The 20,357-nt window shown below is 41.6% G+C and overlaps 1 protein-coding gene across 1 annotated transcript; it reads left to right on the top strand.

Annotated features, from left to right (window-relative positions):
• Window positions 1-2,190: 2,190 nt before the first annotated feature.
• LOC104937566 (solute carrier family 22 member 7-like) lies at window positions 2,191-14,500 on the top strand. Its single transcript, XM_027275887.1, has 11 exons — window positions 2,191-3,008; window positions 8,625-9,025; window positions 9,199-9,302; window positions 9,854-10,008; window positions 10,097-10,265; window positions 10,426-10,549; window positions 11,101-11,210; window positions 11,367-11,581; window positions 11,732-11,840; window positions 12,097-12,303; window positions 12,916-14,500. Exons 2-11 carry the CDS (start codon window positions 8,645-8,647, stop codon window positions 12,995-12,997), a joined length of 1,656 nt encoding a protein of 551 aa, XP_027131688.1. The 5' UTR covers window positions 2,191-3,008; window positions 8,625-8,644; the 3' UTR covers window positions 12,998-14,500.
• The last annotated feature ends 5,857 nt before the right edge of the window (window positions 14,501-20,357 follow it).

The raw sequence follows: 20,357 nt of genomic DNA, 5'->3' as shown, positions 1-20,357 counted from the left end.
CCTCTGGAGGGCGATATCTGAAAAATCAATGAACCAGAGCAGCACACGTTTGCATTTTCACCATGTCCTCATTCAGTCTGACACTAAGGGTGTGGACAAATTGTCAAAACAGTTACCTTTTCCTAAAGGAACAGGAGGAGTTATGCTTGTGTGGATATTCATGTGTTTATATTCATTGAATAGACAGGATAACTATACCTATGTAGTATTAACAACATTTTCCAACATTTAGAGAAAGTGTGTCACTCCAGCAGACATCAAACACTCCGGTAGTCATAGCAATAATAATAATAATTTAATTAGGGACACCTAAAAAATAACTTACAATTGTGTAAATGTAGATCACAGGTAATTGGGCAGTGTTGAGTTGTCCAGTATTGACATGCATTGTACAAATGCTGCTTTATTAGACTGTACTTACAGGAAAGTAAAATTTGTATCTTCCTGTCTGTGTGAATGTGGCCCCAGTCACAGAACTACAGCTTGTTGTGTACATAAATGCCTAGATGTTATCACTGCAGAGGTGTTGCAGTAAGTTGGTAGCGGCGCGCTGGGTAAACTGGCTGTGTGCTCTGGATAAAAAACACAGGGTAAAGGCACCAAGTCTACCCACGCAACAGGGCATCCGAGTCTGAAATGTTCTTTACACGCACAGGCTCAGCCTGCACGTCTTTTGCCGACGCCTTTCCCTCTCTGCCGTGTTTGTTTGCTTCTCCCAGTTCTCCAGTCCTGCTCTGCTGCCTCCTTTTTTTTTTTTTATCTGTGTGGGAAGGTGATTGCTACTTGGCTACAGGTGTGCCCATTTACTGCAGGTGGAGGTCCTTCAGCGACTCCACAGTGAATCGCACACATTTAATAAGAACACAGCAAGTGCAAATAATCACACACAAAACGTCTCTCCTGGTCACTTTGTGACATGGTCTGTGTGTAAAATGTAGTGCCTGCTGCCTTTTTTCACCTTTTACGAACTGTACGTGCAAGGCAGCCATGTTGTTGTGCCATCAACGACCTTATCTCATCGGCACATCCTGCCTGACAAGGGTGGCAGAAACCAGGATGTCACCCACGTGTGTCATTTATCTACTTTATTGACGCACGTTGTTTAGTCCAGATGCTGAACTTACAGACACAAACCTCTCAGTCAGGGGGCATAATTGAGATTTTAAAAGTGTTTGATCGACCACCAACGTGCGAAATCAAACGAATGCCATACATGTCTACATTTTCTTTACCGCAATATGCAAATAATATTGCATAATATAATAATATGCATGATGTTTTGCCTGACTGTGAGGAGGAGGGCCTGTGTCACAGCCTGCAGCCACATTATGCTGATGTGCTTGTGTTTATATATTTGCAGCTCAAAAAGATGTTGAAATGTAGCCACGTAAATGGATGATGGATGTGTAAGAGTAATGCATGTGCGTTAAAGTGTTGAAACCAGTGGTCTGACCACACGTAGCCTGCTCGGACATCAGTTGTCCGATCAGTATCAGTGTGAGAGCGCAGAACACTATCAGTGAGTTCATTTCTGGAAGCAGGACAGCACAAATCTTGACTAACTCAAAGACACTGTAAAACTGTTTTGTGTGTCGGTCCTGAAGGAGACCCTGTGACGCACAGATGTATACAAAGATGATTTTCTGCATGTTTCATGACATGAAAGATCTTGTTTGGGTCAGGTTCATGGGTTTTCAATGAGGTGTAGCATCCTGGGGGTTGTCAGCTGATCTACAATAATAAGTCCTGAGCTCTACAGACCACCGCCGCCATGCAGCATCCTTTTGTTACCGTTGTTTCTTCTTTCTTCTTCTATTATTTCAAATCAGATCCTTGGGGCTGTTGTGTGTAGCTCCTGTTCTCGTGTATACGGCCCTGCACTGTGAGCCAGTACATCTCAGATCAGTTACGACCTTATATCATATGTAGGCAGCGCCGGTCCTGGCCACATTTGCGCCCTGGGCGAACCCCCGCCCCCCCCCGAGGCGAACATTTTCTCGTGCGCCCTAACGGCCGCCCGTGCGCCCCTGGATGCGCCGTGCGCCCCTGGATGCGCCGTGCGCCCCGGGATGCGTGCGCCCCCATCGGTCTGTCCGACGCCCCCCTCTGTCTTGTCAACACCCCGCTCCCGGGGCGCCCACTCCGCAGGTTTTTTGCTTTTTCGGGCGTTCGTGCGCCCCCCACGGAGAATGCGCCCTGGGCGGCCGCCCACATTGCCCATAGCTAGGACCGGCCCTGTATGTAGGTCACTTAGGTTTTCTGGGCTTACTGGTAACATGGTGGCCCCGACACATCTTCCTGTTGCTTCATTTGAACTGTAGTTCATGTGCTGTTATTGCCATGGTTTTATTGTTTGCTTCTTTCTTTTAACATATTGCCTTTGTAGAGCATTGTGTGACCTTGCTGTATGAACGACGAACAGAAATATCAGCAACCGGAAGGGATTACACCATGTCCTGTTCCACATAGTACGTTTCCATTTCCGCATCATTTTAACTGCAAATCACCAAAACATTGAATTTTCAATGTGCAGTCACTTTTGATTTACTACAGAAAATCTCTGCCACAATCCAAACAACGTCCTGAAAGACAGATCATATCACGGATGCACTGTGTAATGCATCATACAGCATAACGTTTACATGCTCATATGCGGAGTAATGCATTGAAATATGATCTAAAGACTAATTGTTGCGTCACACAGAAACACTGTTTCTTCGAGTGTGTCTGCGTAGCGTAACACCACATGACTACTGGGAATATAAAGGATATAAACGGTGCATCATAAGATAAAGGGCAAACAAAGCAGAGCTTGTTGTTCCATTAAGTGGAACAGGTGGGACGACAGTAAGGTGGAGGTGAACAGTGTGATTTGCTTGTGACTTCTGTGTCATAAGGACAATGCAAACCGCCTGGTTTGGTTCATTTCTCCCCACAGATTGTGTTTGAGTGTTTCGGCATCAAGTCAGGTTTGCTGATCAACTCTGGAAGACAGCAGAAATAACAAGGTGAGTTCATTTCTATATTGTTGATAGTGACCCCACGACTCGCAGTCTGCCTGTGCGCTAGAAATATGACAATATATTGAAGATTGTTGTCAAATTTAACAAATGCATTTCGAGGAAACCCTTCAGGACCAGCAAAAAAATGAAATAGATTTTTAATGTTTTCTATTCTGTCCAGCAGTTTATCATCTGGTTTAGTAAACATTGCATATTGTAGTTGGCTGCTACCAAGGTTTGACAGTTTGAACTGAATTTTTGGATTTTCCAGCATCACAGTTTGTTCTCACATCTGTCTTAAGACTAGATTCAGCTGCCCAAATGGACACTGAACCAGGTTTTTTCCTGCTGTAGTCATCCCTCCTGTTCTTGTACTTTCTGTGTCAGTGATGGGGACGACGACGACCACACAAACATTTATTTATCTGAAGACAACATGCAGCATCAGCAGTTTGAGTTCAACAGAAGTCAGCAAGTTTTCGAGCATTATTTTGACAGATACGACTGGAGATTAACAGGAAAGTGAGGAGTGAGAGAGGGGGAATGTACAAAAAAAAAAAAAGACTCGTCTGATGTCTTGATTTGATGAAGAGTGCTGAAGCCTGAATATATTTTTGCTCAGAACAAAGACTCCCATCGACACCCAGAGCATCAGGAAGAGATTTGTTAAAGAACTGGACAAAGCATAACAGCTGGCAAAATCTATTTCAAGGTACAAGCTTCATTTATTTTTATTGTACAACGTGATGGATGAATAAAATGTTCATATGGGTGTGGCGGCACGAGCTCTGTAGACGACACAGCTTTTAAAAAAAAAATATATTAAATTGCCTGACAACGCCACCCTGGGAATTTACCCAGAAATTTCTTTGAATGGACAGATTTCAGATTGAAAGCACTCAGGTCCGTTTTACAAGGGAGGGCAGAGACTGTGGTCCAAGGATGCAAATATTTTATTACAAATGAATTTTCTTTTTAAAACTCTAACATTAAAATCATTCACTCTGGATATAAAAAGAGGGAAGGGGGACAACCAGGGCTGCGACCTATTGTGACAATCGGGTCAAAAGAACGGGGATCCCAGGGACACCACACGTGAAGCTATTAAGAAAAGTCAAACATAAGGAAAACCAAACGAGTGCAAACCATATATACAAAAACAGGGACACCACCACACCACCATAGGCTCAGCACCTGGAGGTAGGGGACCAGAGACAACAGATTAGGAATAAAGAAACAAAATTAAACAATTGTACTTCATCACAAAAACTCAATTTAAATCTACAACACAAGCTATAATAACAAAACACAAATTAAGCAAAATCTAAGTAATCAAAGAAAGAAATTTAATCTTTCAGCAGTCTAAAAAATAAACAAAATCTATATAATCACAAATGAGAAAGCAACTACGAATAACCAAATAAACAAACTCCAAAAGAAAACAAACAAACCAACAAACACAAAATTAACTTCCACACTGTTCCCTCGCACACACACACTTTAAGACGCGGCTGCGCTGCACTACCACGGGGCCAGCCGGCAAATAGTCAAGGGTTATGGCAGTGACCCAATGATAAGCAACAGAGTTGTACATAAGTTAAAAACGGACCCAGCCAAGGCAAACAGCTCGCCGGGGGGGTAAAGCAACACCGGGAGGCAAAGCAGCACCGGGAGGCAAAGCAGCAGTGATTTGTGGATGGTTCACTGCTGTGCAGCGCTGCTGTGCAGCAGTCTTCAATCCTACAATTAAAACACAGGATAAGCGACTTACGAGTGGCTGGAGGAGGAAGCTGAGGCCGTAGCGCTACATACCGGTCAGGCAGTCCCGGTCAACACAGCGTGGAAGTGACGCACCAGAGATGAGCAGCGAGCAGCCAAAAACACCCAATCCGACCTCTAATAAGACAAACAATAATCTGTACTGGACAGGCAACATGAGGGAGCTACAGCCTACCTACCACACTGAAGGGGAAGGGGTGGGCATCAGGATGTGACGCAACCCGGGCATCAGCCAAGCAAGAGGGGCACAGGTGCGTCCTGCCCGCCTTTATACGGCTGTCTCCCGTTGTGATTGGCCGAGGCTGCGCCACAGGTAAATATGCCCAGGACCAATGAGTCCGTCCTGCTACATGGGCATCTGACTATTGTTTTTAGTTAGAAAAAAATCATTTTACCTGCATCAAAGTCATAGTCTGTGGACTGCAGCAACAACCAGTCAGATGGGTGAGGTCGTCCTAGAGACTCTTTGACAATTTTAATGCGGACCGGGGGGGGGTTGAAAAAACGTTTCAAAATAAAAGACCGCTCGACTTAGACTGGGACTATAATAAAGGGGGACTTACTACTTCATCCACAGTTGGTAGGACCCCCCCGGTCCGCATTAAAATTGTCAAGCGTTGACCGGTCCGCAGTTAAGAAAAGGTTGGGGACCACTGCTGTAGGCTACTCGGACCTAAATCTAAAGTATAAAATATGATGTAATATAATCTATAAATACAAGGTCAGAATGAGTGCTGTTTGCTTCCCCGTGGCCAGTTTGGCATTGAACACAGTAGCCTACAGAGGTGGTTTTCTTCCCAGGTTTGGCTCTTGGCATCATGTGGTTGAGTAACAACAGTTAACAGCTCACTGCTCAGCAACGTTTTCATCAGGAAACTCTGTAAATCACAGAGAGGTGAAGCTGAGCAGCCGGAGGACGTCAGAGGGAAAAGCAGCAAATCTATTCTCTATAGAAATCTGATCCAGTTTCACCAAAATCACTGAATAAAGTTGTAAAGTTGTGCTTTTGTGCAGTAATCAGTGAGGCCCGGCCACAGATGCACGTAGCAGTTCTCAGACTGTATCAAACAGGAAACACTCCGCTCAAGAGGCGTCATGAGCGAAAAAAAAAACATTTCATTAGACATAAAATTACCACAAACCTTTCCATTTAGGAAATAAGCTTTAAAATACAAAGAATACCTAAAAAATACCTCAAACATGACTTTTTTTTGTCATTGTTGGCCTTGACTCTGGAGTTATAGGTGACAGATGGGATAAAAACACTTTAACATGAACTTCCAGTCACACAGATACAGAGAGAGATAAGTTAGCTGGTGACAGGCGATGACATCTCTGCATCCGGTTACACAGAGATAAGGTTGTGCGTGAAAAACTTGATGCACATATTATGTTGCAACATTCGGCCCATTTTTCAGATTCAGATTTCAGATTGTGGTTGCTGCGAAGCATGCTGTTGAGTTTCATGAAAGACTTTGTGTGTTTTAATTTGACCTTAAAACTTAAAAACTTATCAGCCTGGCTACCAGACTTGTGACCTCAGCGAGGATGATTCGATACAGTCCAAATAGGTGCTGATCTGTGGATGTACACCGCCCCAGTTTGTCCACGAAGAACAGGTATGACGATGATGTAGAGAGAGAATAAACATAAAAATATGCAGATATTAAGTAATCAACATAAACAGTATGCCATGAAATAGTCAGGAAAATGTATCTAAACATAAATGGTACAGAGATGAATAAAGAATGAATTGTTAACAAAGTAAGGGAGCGTCAATAATTGTCAGCCTCTCAGCTCAGGAAGGCTCCAACACACATGACTACTACTGCCGTACTGCACACAGAGGTTAAGGAAATGTGCAACAGTCCCTAAAAAAAAAACATTTTCAGGACTAATATAAAGTAAAACAAGTATTAGTATTAATAAACAAACAAATGTGACCTTCTAATTATTATGTGCATGAAATCAGAGTACAATAAAAAGATAGAATTTATGAGATAAAGTGTGTAAAGTGATGAAAACCACAGCAACGGCGACAAAGTTACACCTAACAGTGTACTCACATTCTCATGGACGCACATGAAATATGGAAACTAGTAACTTAATCACACTCAGACTGGCAAATTCATATTTAGTCACACATTTATTATTAAATAAAATATTGTGTAAAGTAAAATCCTTGAACACAGACAGGGGTTATGAGCTTGAAGCTACTCCCCACATTGTCCTCTGCTGCCCTCTGTCTGCAGCCAGTCCACACACACACACACACACGCACACACACACACACACACACACACACACACACACACCTTTTGATGTGCGCAGTCCAGATCTTATTTCATGGGTTTAAATAAAAGTGGATGGCACAGTCCAGCCTTAAAAATTCCAACAATCACCCACAGAAATATATCAGCTCACGCTCCACATTCACTGTACGTCGACTTATATTTTTAGTTCAAGGGCCGCATTTCTAATTTTCAAGGTTGACCAGTACAGCCACCATAAGCTGTAAATATCTGTGATGAAGTACAAGTACAACACTCACAGCATAACAACATAAACTTTAAATATGGCCACAATAAGAAGCCTCCGAAGAAGCATTTTACAGTCACTCCTGAAACCCAGACCTGGTCCAGCTCTCCAACGAGAGAAAATATCTTTCGCTGCTGTGGTGTCTGAGTTGAGCGCATCTGTAATGTCCATGTAATGTTTTCAATTTGGTTTTAATTTTCCATCAAGCTCCAAAATCCTGTCTGTCACAGAGTTTCTCTGAAAAGTCAGAACTAAAACTTTAGATTAAGATTAGACTCGTTGGCGGGCTGGTTCTCTCTCACGGGCCATATTTTTATCTTCTTCTTCTTTTTCTTTCCTTGGGTGTCTCGTGTTACTTCATTTTCTGTCCTGGGCTTTCTGCTGCCTGTTTTCTGTGTCACCTGTTTAATGAATCAATTAGTTCTCTTGTATTTAGTCCATGTGATTTTTTTTGGATGGTTAAGTTTGTGTTTACCTGGACTCCTCAGACGTCTTTTGTTCTTGGCGTGTGTCCTGCCTGTCCAAGAAGTCATTAAAGTAACTTTGTGTTTATTCTACCTATGTGTCTCCATTTGGGTTCACTGTTTCTCAGGCCTTCTCCCAAAAGCCTTGCAGTCAGTTAAATCTTGAACCATATTCAGGTTAATGTTTTTCTTTTTTATGGGTCAAAACTTCAGCGACACGTGCAGTATTAAAAACAACTCTGACAGTAAAATAGTCCTTGGTCGTGCATCTGGCAGTTAAACATTGTCGTGTTACATCACCACTGCTCTTGTGCAAATGTGCAACTTTCTTTTCTTTTTCCTTTCGTGTTTGTTTGCTGAATTTGCACATCTATCTATCTATCTATCTATCTATCTATCTATCTATCTATCTATCTATCTATCTATCTATCTATCTATCTATCTATCTATCTATCTATCTATCTATCAAAACAACATTTGTCGGATGCTATAAATATAATTTATGAAGCAGGTAAGTTGATGTGTATAAACAGTATTCATATTCATGTTTGAAGAACAAAAACTGAATATAAATTGTGAAAATACATCATTTAAAGGTACAGTGAATGTTTAAGAGCATCTGTGTGGAAGTGTACTAACGTGTAATCTGTAACATGTAATATTTTACAACCTCACAGTGTCCAAAGGTGATGCAGAGGTAAATGATCATGTTGCTTGTCCAACCCAAATTCAGTTTTGCGCGCAGAACAGAGAAGCACACAGTTTCTCTGAACAGTGCATCAAATGATCTGTGTCAGTGAGTTATTTAACTGATTTATTTCATGTTTTATTTCTCTCAAAGGGAATCTAAATCTGGTGGCGATGAAGTTCGAGAATATCCTGGAGGAGATCGACGGTTTTGGGCCTTTCCAAATCGCCCTCATCATCCTGCTGTGCACCCCTCGAATAGTTCTTCCCTGTCACTTCTTACTGAATAACTTCATCGCTGCGCTGCCTCCTCACCGCTGTGACATCAGCGCACTGCACGACGGAGGACTCTTTGGAAATTTAACTCAGGAGCAGAGGCTTACAGTCAGCGTTCCTCTGCGAGAAAATGGGGAACCGAAATCCTGTGAGATGTTTGCAGAGCCTCAGTTTCAGCTCTTGGATAACGACTCCAACGCCGCTGACCTGCCAACAGTTCAGTGCCAGAATGGATGGGTTTATGACAACTCCTCCTTCACCTCCACACTGGCAACAGAGGTACGATGTCTGACCTTCTTCACAGTAGATATTCCAGCCATGTATTTATAACACCATATAAAACAAACAGATTTAAGGTTTAAAGTGGATGAAGTAGCATTTCATGTAAACCACAGGAGTTGTGCTTTTTGTTATCTTGTATTTAGCCTTTTGTCTGTTATCTGCTTTTTCAGTGGGACCTTGTCTGTGATAGAAAAAGTCTGACAAAAACCACAAGCACAATCTTCTTTTTTGGAGTGATGATCGGGGCCATAGTTTTTGGATTCCTCTGCGATAAGTATGTGTATAATAAAAAGTATGTCTCCAACATTTTCATGATGAGCTGAACTGTTTTCTGTTTTGTTTTTTGTTTTTTTTTACTAATTTCATCTTCATGTTTATTTTACTGTCTTTAAGTAATGCTGTGTAGAAAGTTTCAGAGTGTAATCCCACTGGGGTAAATATGAACAGCAGTACACGTGTATTTGTTCTGATTACATTATAACAATAATATTAATATTACTAATATTACTCACTGCTCCCCAGGCTGGCAGCAGTTTACGTTAAATCACAGAGAATTGAGACGGAGCAGCCGGAGGACATCAGAAGGAAAACATTTCTCTATGAAATATGATCCAGTTTTACCAAAATGACTTAGTGCCGTAAAGCATTACATACTTCCCGTGGGTGATCATTCCTGGAAGGTTACATAGTGTGAGAACAGACGTACAGATGACAATCACCTGATGAGAAGTCAGTGTAGCATCAACAGGAGTTAAAATCTGTTATTTTATGGTAGAAAAGTTGCAATATTAATGATTTCAATGTACTTCCCATCGTTATATCCAGGTACGGAAGGAAAAACACTCTTCTGGCCTCGTACATCATGGCGATCGTCTTTGGCTTCTCCAGCGCCTTCGCAAACTCTTTCATTCTGTTTGCAGTGTTGAGATTTCTCACTGGCTTTGGACTGACCGGAATCAGCATCAACTCAATAGTTCTCAGTAAGCCAACAAGTTTGCCATATCAACTTAAATCCTGATCATATGTGGTTATTATTGATTTATTTGGTCATTTTGCTCTACCTTGCAGGCATTGAGTGGGTCGACACAAGTCATAGGTCGTTTATCGGTGTGATCGGTAGCTTGGCCTGGTCTGCAGGTAACATGCTGCTGGCTGGATTTGCCTTCCTGGTAAATGACTGGCGGACACTGATCATGACTGTTACAGCCCCGTTAGGATTTGCAGTTCTGACCTGGTGGTAAGTGATGTTTTGAAAATGTGCATTAACCATGTACAGCTCAGTTCAAGTTCAAGCACTTATTAGATGTATCATCAGGTTTTTCAAAATTATAATTTTTTAAAATGCGTTTTCAATTATGTCCTATTTTTAGTTATTATTATTTTTAATATAATTGCAGGTGGATTCCTGAATCCGCCCGATGGCTTTTAGCCAACGGCAAAGTGGAACAAGCTCAGTTTTACCTTGAACAATGTTCAAAATTCAACAAAAGACAAAAACTGTCATCCAAATTAAAAATGGAGGTAAGTTTGGGTTCAATATTTGTATGATTTCATATGATTATATGATTCTGATGCCATCAAAACTGGTGCAATGTCCACCAGGTCTAAAATAAATGGTTAACCCAATGGGTAAATGAGTTTTATCCACTACCTATGGTTAGCAATTTGCCTGACTGAAGGGTTGTTTTGATCCAGTATTCTAACAGTCAGATACAAACACCAAGTTAACATCAAGTTAACCCAGTATTACAGTACATTTAGTTGGGTTGGGTTCTTCAATACTGATGCCTAAACGGTACGTGAACCAATACTTTAACAAACAAAATGATGTATGAAATCTAGCAAGCAGACAACTTTCCTAACAGCCAAACATTAACAAAGTGCAAGAACAATATTGCTTACTAGTCCAACAGCAAGAAGCCCAGCTCAAAAAGGACTGTGGATTTTGTATTTTCCGTCATGCATTGAAAATCCTTTAGGAAGGAAGGAGGAGGAATGATTACAGTGATCAGTAACACTTTCAAGAACTGCTTTGAGATAGACTCGAGAAAATGTGAACCTATCCTTTACAGACACAATCCAGCATGAAAAGCCTGGAAAAACAGGAGAAAAACTACACTTACCTTCATCTAATCAAGACCCCGGAGATGAGACGGTTAACTCTACTGACTGGAATTGTCTGGTGGGTACATAAAAAGAAATTTCGAGGTCCTACATTAATTCTATTGGTAGAGATTCCTTTAATGTATTTTTGTATTTAAGATGTGTCCTTAAATAGAACATATAGACATGTATAGAAGGTGGCAAACATGATTTGTTTGGTTATTGCACTCTGCAGGTATGGTGTTGCCTCAACGTATTATGGAATCAGCCTGAACATCAGTGGATTTGGTTTAGACATGTACCTCACACACTTCATCTATGCCGCCATCGAAGTCCCTGCCAAGCTGATGATCTATTGCTTTCTCAACATCATCGGGCGCAGGAAGTGCCAAGCTGGAACACTGTTACTGACGGGAATCTGCATTGCCATAAACATCTTTATCCCAGAAGGTTTTAATGCACATCAGAGTCTGTGAAGTTATGTCCAGGTCCTGCATCACCCTGTCAGGCGTTATGTTCACAGCAATGACCATCTCACTTATTACACAGCTACTTGCTACATTTACGTGTGTCAAATATGTGTCTACTTGTTCTTTGTAGGTCTTTGGCACCTGCGTGCTGTTGTTGCCATTCTTGGAAAAGGTCTATCAGAGGCTTCCTTCACGACAATCTTCCTCTACACAACAGAACTTTATCCCACAGTCATCAGGTCAGTTGCTGTTATACAGCTACATTAAGCTGCTACAGTGATAAGCATTGAGTTTTGGTCAACAAGTTAACATTGCTTTTGTAATTTAGGGTTTTAGTTAAAGCAGCGTTGTGTAGAAACAGGCATTTTTGCGTAGAGTGTAATCCCACTGGGAAATACAGACAACTGCACAGCCTTTTATTTCACCAAGCTCTCGTCAGATTCCTCCATTAATGCCCCCCCCTATTAGGTAACATCTTACCTTCTGTCTCCCCAGACAAAATGGTCTGGGCTACACCAACTTCATGAGTCGTCTGGGAATATCAGTGGCTCCGCTCGTCCTGATGCTGGAGGACGTGTGGACTGTTCTTCCTCAGATCATCATCTGCTCTGTGGCCATCATTTCTGGCCTGATGTCTCTGCTGCTCCCAGAGACAGTGAACAAGAGGCTGCCAGAGACAATTGATGACGTTGAAAAGCCGAGGTTGGTGAATGAAATACATGAAAGTGAGAATGACCTGAAATGAACGCTCATTTACAAACTAAATAACATGGTTCTGTCGCTCAACAGCCATCTCTTTTCGTTGGTCTTAGCTATCAGAGGAGCCACAAGTTCAGTTTCGATTCAGTTTCTCATGTTCATGTCATGGTTCAAGCAGGTAACCACGAAGTACGATCCCGATGTAGACTCAACGGTTGAACTAGTGCACATCAGCGGTTTACTAAGCAATGGTGAATGCACAAAAGTTTACGGATTGTCAGGCTTAGTTCAAAACCAGGAAAGTCTAAATAAGCAAACAAATCTGTAAAGGAGCAGGCTAAATCCAAAGTTCATGAAACAGGAAAGGTCCAAGGTCGAAACCAGACTGGGAAACAAAAGACAAGGAATGGCTGGAGTATCAGAACACGGACTGAGACTGAAATCAATGAGCACACACACTTAATATGTGAAGTGAAGGCAGGATGACTTGGCTTTTAATGTTAAAAGTCAGAGTCAGAGATGTGTTGATTTAACTTGAGAAGCCACAGTTTGAAGTGTTTGTGCTGGACTGCGTTATATTTTAACGTCTACTTATAATGTTTTGTTTCGTTTCAGGAGAAATGACATCTCCTCTCACTCTGTGGAATCTTCAGGTGTTTTGCTGGAGCTAAAGGGCACAACAGAGACGAAGCAGTGACAAGACAAGCAACACAATTAACTTATGCTTTATGCACACCACACAAAACTGCCATGACCAAACTGCTGTTTCCAAATGAAGAAGAAGTGAACGCACGTCTTGTCTTCTGTGCTATTTGTAAGAAAACTCTCATGTAGTGTGACCAAGTGGCGACCTCTGTAGCTGTGAATTACAGTTCCTCAAACGTCCACTTGAGGAAGTGAAGTCAGTCTCCACGAGTCCCCATACTGAAATGGACCAACTTCACAGCAGAAATAAACATGTTTACAGCCTGGTCATTTTTTTATGTTAAATGGGTCATTTCAGTAGGCAGTGACAAAGATGGTTTATCCTCTGTACTATGGCCGGTTTTTGCAGAGGCTCGACGGGCTCAGCTCTGCTCCGTCAGACTGAATGAACTTTGCATTTTGATCGAGGAGGATGGAGGATTTATTTATCGATGCACTCGTCATGACACGATGCCGGCTCAGTTCTGAAGAAGCTGTCCTCTCTGCCCCACAGTGCCACAGCTACTCTGCATCTGTAAATGATCATTAGCCTGCAAACAAGGAAATACATTTATCCTTAGTGCCCCGACGTTGTTACCTCACACTGTAGAGGCGTCTTCAGCAACCTCCGCGGCTCTGAAATGAAGCCAGTGAACAAGTGTCAAAATGTGCAGTTCCTCAAACGTCCACTTGAGGCTGGCCGAGCTTCACAATGGCCCTTCAGAAACATGTGGGTGATGTCACAGATACTATATCCATGTTTTATGTTTGTGACAAGCTGGATTTCATAAACTGTACATCATTGGTAGCACCCATCAACTCACCGATTGCATGTTGGCCTATTATCGTGAGGACATATAGAGAGGGGACAGCTTCCTTACCATGCAACAACAAGCGTAATAAAAAATCCTCCTCCTTCATCAAACTACAAAAAAACTTTGGACACAAACACATTTTCTCTCCACTGCCTGGACCGATCATCCATGAATTAAATCCTCCACATCACAAAATACAAACACTTCATCATGGTTCATCTACGGCTGGTTTTTATTTGATCTAAATGATAAAAAATATATTTTTGTGTGTTTTTGTTTGTGTCAGACGCCGCTCAGTGCAGTGTAATGGAATAATATGTTATACTTTTTTCACATGAAATGAACTGAAACTGTTAACTGGCTGTATTAAAACGTTGCATTGCTGAGTCACATAAAAACAGCTGAACTGATGCAAATTTAACCAATAATACATTTCAAGTGGCAAAGTTTGAAGTAAGTTTTGAACCACATTAATAACTCCACATAAATAATAAAATATAAATAAGATGATAAATAATTTATCATGACAAAAACATTGAACATTGTGTACAGGTGCAATAAATGTCCAAATAAAGTGCATGTAGCAGAGTAAAAATCAAGATCTGTTAATGTGCAATTGTATTGTAATTGAATACAAACTGATGGTGCTCCTGAGGTCCTGAGAAATGCTTACTCTCCTTACATCATATATTTTTTTTACAACTAACCTGCACTTTTTAACTTTTATTTGTCGAAAAATAAGAAAAAAAAAGTTGAAAATCTATCACAGTTTGCTGTAAATTCATGTATTTTTGGTTTGTAAGTACCACAAACAAAATTCTGTTATGGGCTGTTATGATATCGTATATTAAATAAACCATAGCATTAGTTCAGGCACTGCACTGGCTCATTTCAGTTGCTTGGCTACTAGGTGACCAGTAAGATCTGATCATGTTCATGAAGTGTAACCTGACGCCTTACTGTGGTGCACAGCACTGCTGACGTCCTAATGCAAATGCTGCTTGCTGTGAACACTCTTTCCACCACCCAATCATTTCCCTATGTGCTAGGCATCTGATATTGTTGATTTAAGGGTTTAATGTACGTGTATGTGTTTATTCAGGATTAGTTCTCCCAGCAGAATCCCTGTTGCTGCTCAGATCACTCACAAAACTGATGGATGTGTTTGGAAATCCTTTAGAAAACTGTACCTCCTTCTCAAAGTCTTGTCTCAACAGTTTCAGCCACGGTATCCACAGTGGGCCTCGTGTTCTCTTTCCAACTTGGTTTCTGACAGCAGGGCAGTGCCTGCAGCACCTCTTTCAACCCTTTGGTCATGAATATGTAGAGGAAGGGGTCAACAAGAGGGCTGAGATAGAGCAGCAGGTGAGACACCAGCTCCAGGTATCTTACTGTCTCCTCAAAGGACAGAGCCTTCAAGAGGATACTTAGGATGAAGGGTACATAGAGGAGGGTGTAGTTGGCCCAGATCGCACCAATCCCCCACACCGTCCTCCTTCTCTCAGGGGTCGAAGGGCTCGATCGGGAGCAGATCAGGGCCCTCCAGGAGTCCACAGCGAAGAAGAGGAGGAAGGGGAAAGGAATGAGCAGAGACACAGCGAAATAAAGATTGTACCGGAGCACAGCGAGGGCCAAGATGCCGAATGGAAGAGCCCACGCCACCAATTTTACTGCAGGAGTCTGCCTGATGCTACTGCAGCAGCCAAGACACTGAGGGTAGGCCACCATGAGATGGCGTTCCTGAGCTATGAACAGCATGAGGGTGACGTTGGTGATGACGCCGAAGTAGAAGATGAAGTCTGTAGAGGAGGTCTCGCTCGTCATGTCCTGGTCTACACTGGGACGACCAAAGAAACTGATGATGTCAGAGACCAGGAGGAACATGACATGCATGGGAATTTTGTTCTCACCTGGACGGAGGAACCAAAATCATCAACACAGATTATTTATAGGGAAATGTAAAATGTAGTGCTGATACTTGTTATAAAAATTAGGATTACACTGCTATTCAGATGCTTTAAATCATACGATGTGTGTGTGTGTTCCTATTTATTACGTCTTTATTTATTTATTTATTTATTATGTCTTGAGGAAACTTCCCTTCATTAATGTTTGGCTGAGACTGGCACGGAGAGATAGAGTTCAGAGGAAGTTCAGAACAGAATGAGGGCCAGAGACAGGTCAGAGAGGTGTCATTTAGATTAGGGGATTTGATGCTGGTTACTTAGTCGAGAACTGAGACAGAGAGAGGTTATGAAGTTATCGATGTGAAGTGTCTGTAAACAATAGGGAGGTGTCTGAGAGTGTATAAAAAAACAACTGTCAAGGCTCTTCGCTCTAACACTTCTTCTTGTACAAGAATAATAAATTCAGCTTAAACTTTGATACTTTGAATCCAGTCCTCTTTATTCAAGGGTTTTTCTTCTCCCGTAACAATACTGATTGTGCTTCTGATACTACTGATGCTGATACTGGGACTACTACTGATATCGTCATTGATACTGGGACTTGATACCATTGCTGATATGAATGATACCCCTGATACCGCCCAGCTTTTTGTGTTGTTGCTCTTCCGGTTAGGTTCTGCTGGAGGCCCCGAGGTCCAGACTTAAACAGTGGGGCGATTGTTCCTTTGCCGTCGCTGCTCCCAGACTATGGAACAAACCGCCTGCTCACATCCGCACCACTAGTGATCTCAGCCTTAAATCAGAACTTAAGACACACTTTTTTAGATTAGCGTTTTATTCCGACTAGGTACACGTTTGTTTTTTTACACTACAGCACTTTTATTCTTTAATTGTATTTTAATTTGACTGCATTTATTTATCTGTGTACCTGTTATGTTTTGTTTCTATGGCTTTGTTGTAAAGCACTTTGGGTACCATTTAGCTATTGTAAAGGGCTATATATAAATAAACGTCATTTGATTTTGATTTGATTTGTCACAGCAAGGTTATTATAACTAAATAAAGCTTTGGTTGAACAGGTGCTAAAATGTGTTTTCAAGGATTATTTGTGTATCAACAAAGAAAATGATCCCAATAAAGAAATGAAAGAAAAGCGGCGTTAAAAGACAGAGGAGGAGGTTTTCAGACGGGCGAGTAGCGGAGTTGGTGTCATGCCAGAACCAAAGCTGGGTAAGAAATGTAACCGGGCTCAGCAGCCTCTGTACACATAATGGCAGAGGAGAACATACTGAAGAGGACGTTGACAGTGTAAGCTAAGAAGAGACAAGGAGAGAGCGACCAGGTGAAAATCCATCGGATAAGAGAAAATCTGGGACTGACTTTTAGCCGCTGCCGAGAGATGAAATAAGAGACTGAAAGACAGACACCGAGCTGGGCTTACCCTTCTTGGAGTACTAACTAATATTAGCTGGCTGCTATGTCTTGTGTTGTTGACCTTGCTTGATGTTTATATTCGTTTTTGATCAGAAGTACAACTGTGCATATTTACCACAGTGGGATTACACTCTGAGTCAGTTACTGGACATTGGGCAGAGTGATTACAAACCTTTGGACAGATTCTTGAGGGTGTAAATAGCCAACGCGATGGCCGGCAGCCCAATGCTGAACGTCAACCATTTGATCACAATGGCTACATGGACAGCAGCGTGCGTTGTGGTGTTGCCAGTTAGATTTCCAGTGACGTTGACGAGGACTGGGACAGTTGGTGTTACTATGTAATTGTCAGCCATCAGAGGCCACGCAGAGGCTATTTATGTATTCAGCTGTTCAGAGTAGCATCGGGATCCTCAGAGTGTGCAGTAGGTTGTGATGAACACCACCTCAAAAAAACAGATGTTTTGTGAGAACAAAATGTCAGCTGACCAGTTGTCTGTGTCTTAATCATCAACCTTTTGGCTGAATAAGTAAGTAAATAAGTGTATCATAATAAAAATAAATAAAAACTATGACCTATAAGAGGCACTGATCGATCTATGTTAATATAAAACACACCGAATAATGCAGGTTTAATATTCCTTTCAGAATCAGAAAGAGTTTTAGCCATAATTTCTCATAATTTATAAATTAAAAACAATAAAAACTTAGCATAACCAGCTCAGGTTTTGTCATCTGAAGCCATCATCTTACCTGCTGGGTCAACATTAATCCACGAGAACCGCCTCAGCTCCTGTAAACCTTGAAATTCTTCAAGATCAGTGCCAAATCCTGTCCAAATCTCAATTTCTACATACACGAGCGAGCTTGTCTGTCTGAACATGAATGGACATTAGGTTAGGTCCAGGTGGGTGTGTATCAGGTCTTCTTGGAAACCGTGTATTGCTGCAGCAGTGCAGACTTCCCTTATCTCCACAGAGCCAAGCCGGCTGCTTTGAATGAAGCCTGGATGTGCTGAATATTCTCCACTGGGTTAACAGGATCACTCTGTGTTCATGATAATTCAGCAAGTGAGTATTTGCATGAAAAACTGATATCACTGCATATGGCCTTTATCTTAACTTCATTCCTCTTTGTGTGGTTCTAAACTCATGCAAATCAGATTACTTGTCACGAGCCTGGGAACAGTTGCGTAATGTCCTCTTTGGTTGTTGAGCGGCTCAGTATGTAATTTCTGCTGCTATGGGGCTTTCTCTCACATCAGGTGGCTCCACAAGCTCCCATGTTAAAATAAGACAGGTAGGTATTACAGTTGCCTTGTTTTGGCAACCAGGCTTCGTTCAGCCTGCCTCAGGTCCACCCACGATCCATCCAGAGCTTCCTAATGGTTCAGAAACCTTTGGTTGGTTTTATACATAATGTACGGTTATGACAAGTTTGAAAAGTTACCATGTGAAACGGACCCAAGCAGATCTATACCCGCTCTCAAGGTTTGGTTGGGAGTGGTCAACAGTTGGGAAACATTTCAAACTGTCTCTCTGCCACTGGGATGCTGGTTTGTAATCTAAAGTACTTTGTAATCTGAAGAATGTGATACTGAGTGACCCACTTGTACAGTACCGGAGGTGTCGGCTTCAGGGTTTGACAGCTGAACCTCTGAACGCTGTTTCCTGTGGAGGCACAGCTACTGAATAATATAGATCAAGGCGCAGTCGGCCTCACGGGCTGAATTTATCGTCTGAGGACAATAAATAAACAGCTGTTAGTCTTGCTGACAGCGTCCCCTCAGCACATGAACATTTCATGGACACTGACACGCACGCCGTCCTCGTAAACGGTGGAGGAAAAACAAACAGGACATAAAGCAGGCTATATATCTGCACATACATGACGATTATCATGTCATAATTATGAATGACAACAAGAATCACATGGAAAATGTTTAAAAAATATGAGAATTATAATTCTGACATTAAAAAAGGGTCAATTCAGTAACAATAAAGATACACAAATGACTTGATAGACTACACTGTAAAAATGGCTGTGGATCTTACGGTGGAAAACTGCCAAACATGACAGTAAAATACGCTATACCTTTATTTATACACCTTCTTCAGGGAATTTCTACAAAAAAAAGCACTATTTTATATTATAATGACTACTATCTACCACTAAATTACACACACTGGTCCTTTTAAAATTGAAGGATTAATTAATTTAATGAAAAAACAAAGAATATCCGTCTAATGTGTCAGTGCCGCAGTGGGAAACAATAATGAATTCATTAATTCAGAACTGTAAATTTGCTCAGACTGCGTGGATAAACTGCGAGGGTGGTGGAAAACACAACAAAGCCTCGTCCTGCTGCTTCATAGTTTCCTTGTTGAGGCGTGAGGAAACTGTAATGTTCGTTAAACCCCCCTCGGCTCTTTTCAGTGTGTCTTTACAGACGATCTGGTCAGGTCTTGCTACAGTTGACCTGTGAGCAGCAGGATGCTCAGGCCTGCTGTGAACAGAGCTATTGTTTTCTGAGAAAAAAAAAACCCAGCATATTGCTTTGCATCATGGGAAAAACAGCATGATGTTATTGGTGGTGCGGTTAGAATAACTTGAATAACATTCATGTGTTCATGGTTATCTGGTGTTCATATTTCTTATGTCACCCTATATTGTTTTTTTTTTATTTCTTTGCAACCATTATTAATAACACAATTTGTCAAACTTGCCCTTTTATATGAAAGTTTGCAGCAGTCTTTTGATTTCCAGTTAAAGTCAGCTCTCTCACTCACCTTCCCCAGCTCCACTAATGAGAGATAATAGTTCCGTAATAGTTCCTCCACACACAAAAATAAAACCCTGCAGCCAGAACAACAGCTGACATTATGTAGATTCATATTTTTGCACCCACAGTGTAATAATAGTGTAATCCCGCTGTGGTAAATATGGACAGCTGTACACGTGTATTTGTTCTGATTACAATACTTGTGATCGTGAAAAAATTAGGATTATACTGGGGTTCCGATGTTTTAATTCATATCGTCTGTATGTGTCCTGTCTTTTGCATGTCTCGTGCACTTCCCTTAGTTGGCCTCTGATTTACTGAGGCTGGCAGGGAGAGATAATTATAAACCAACAGTACAAGGACAGGAGAGACAGGCTAGGGGAGTACCATTTGGATATAAAACATAATGCTCATTACTGAGCAGAAAACCAAAAA

The sequence above is a fragment of the Larimichthys crocea genome, unplaced genomic scaffold (genome assembly GCF_000972845.2).
Source record: "Larimichthys crocea isolate SSNF unplaced genomic scaffold, L_crocea_2.0 scaffold239, whole genome shotgun sequence".
NCBI lineage: Eukaryota > Metazoa > Chordata > Actinopteri > Sciaenidae > Larimichthys > Larimichthys crocea.
Note: the sequence above shows the minus strand (reverse complement) of the source record. Positions and strands in the feature narration are given on the sequence as shown.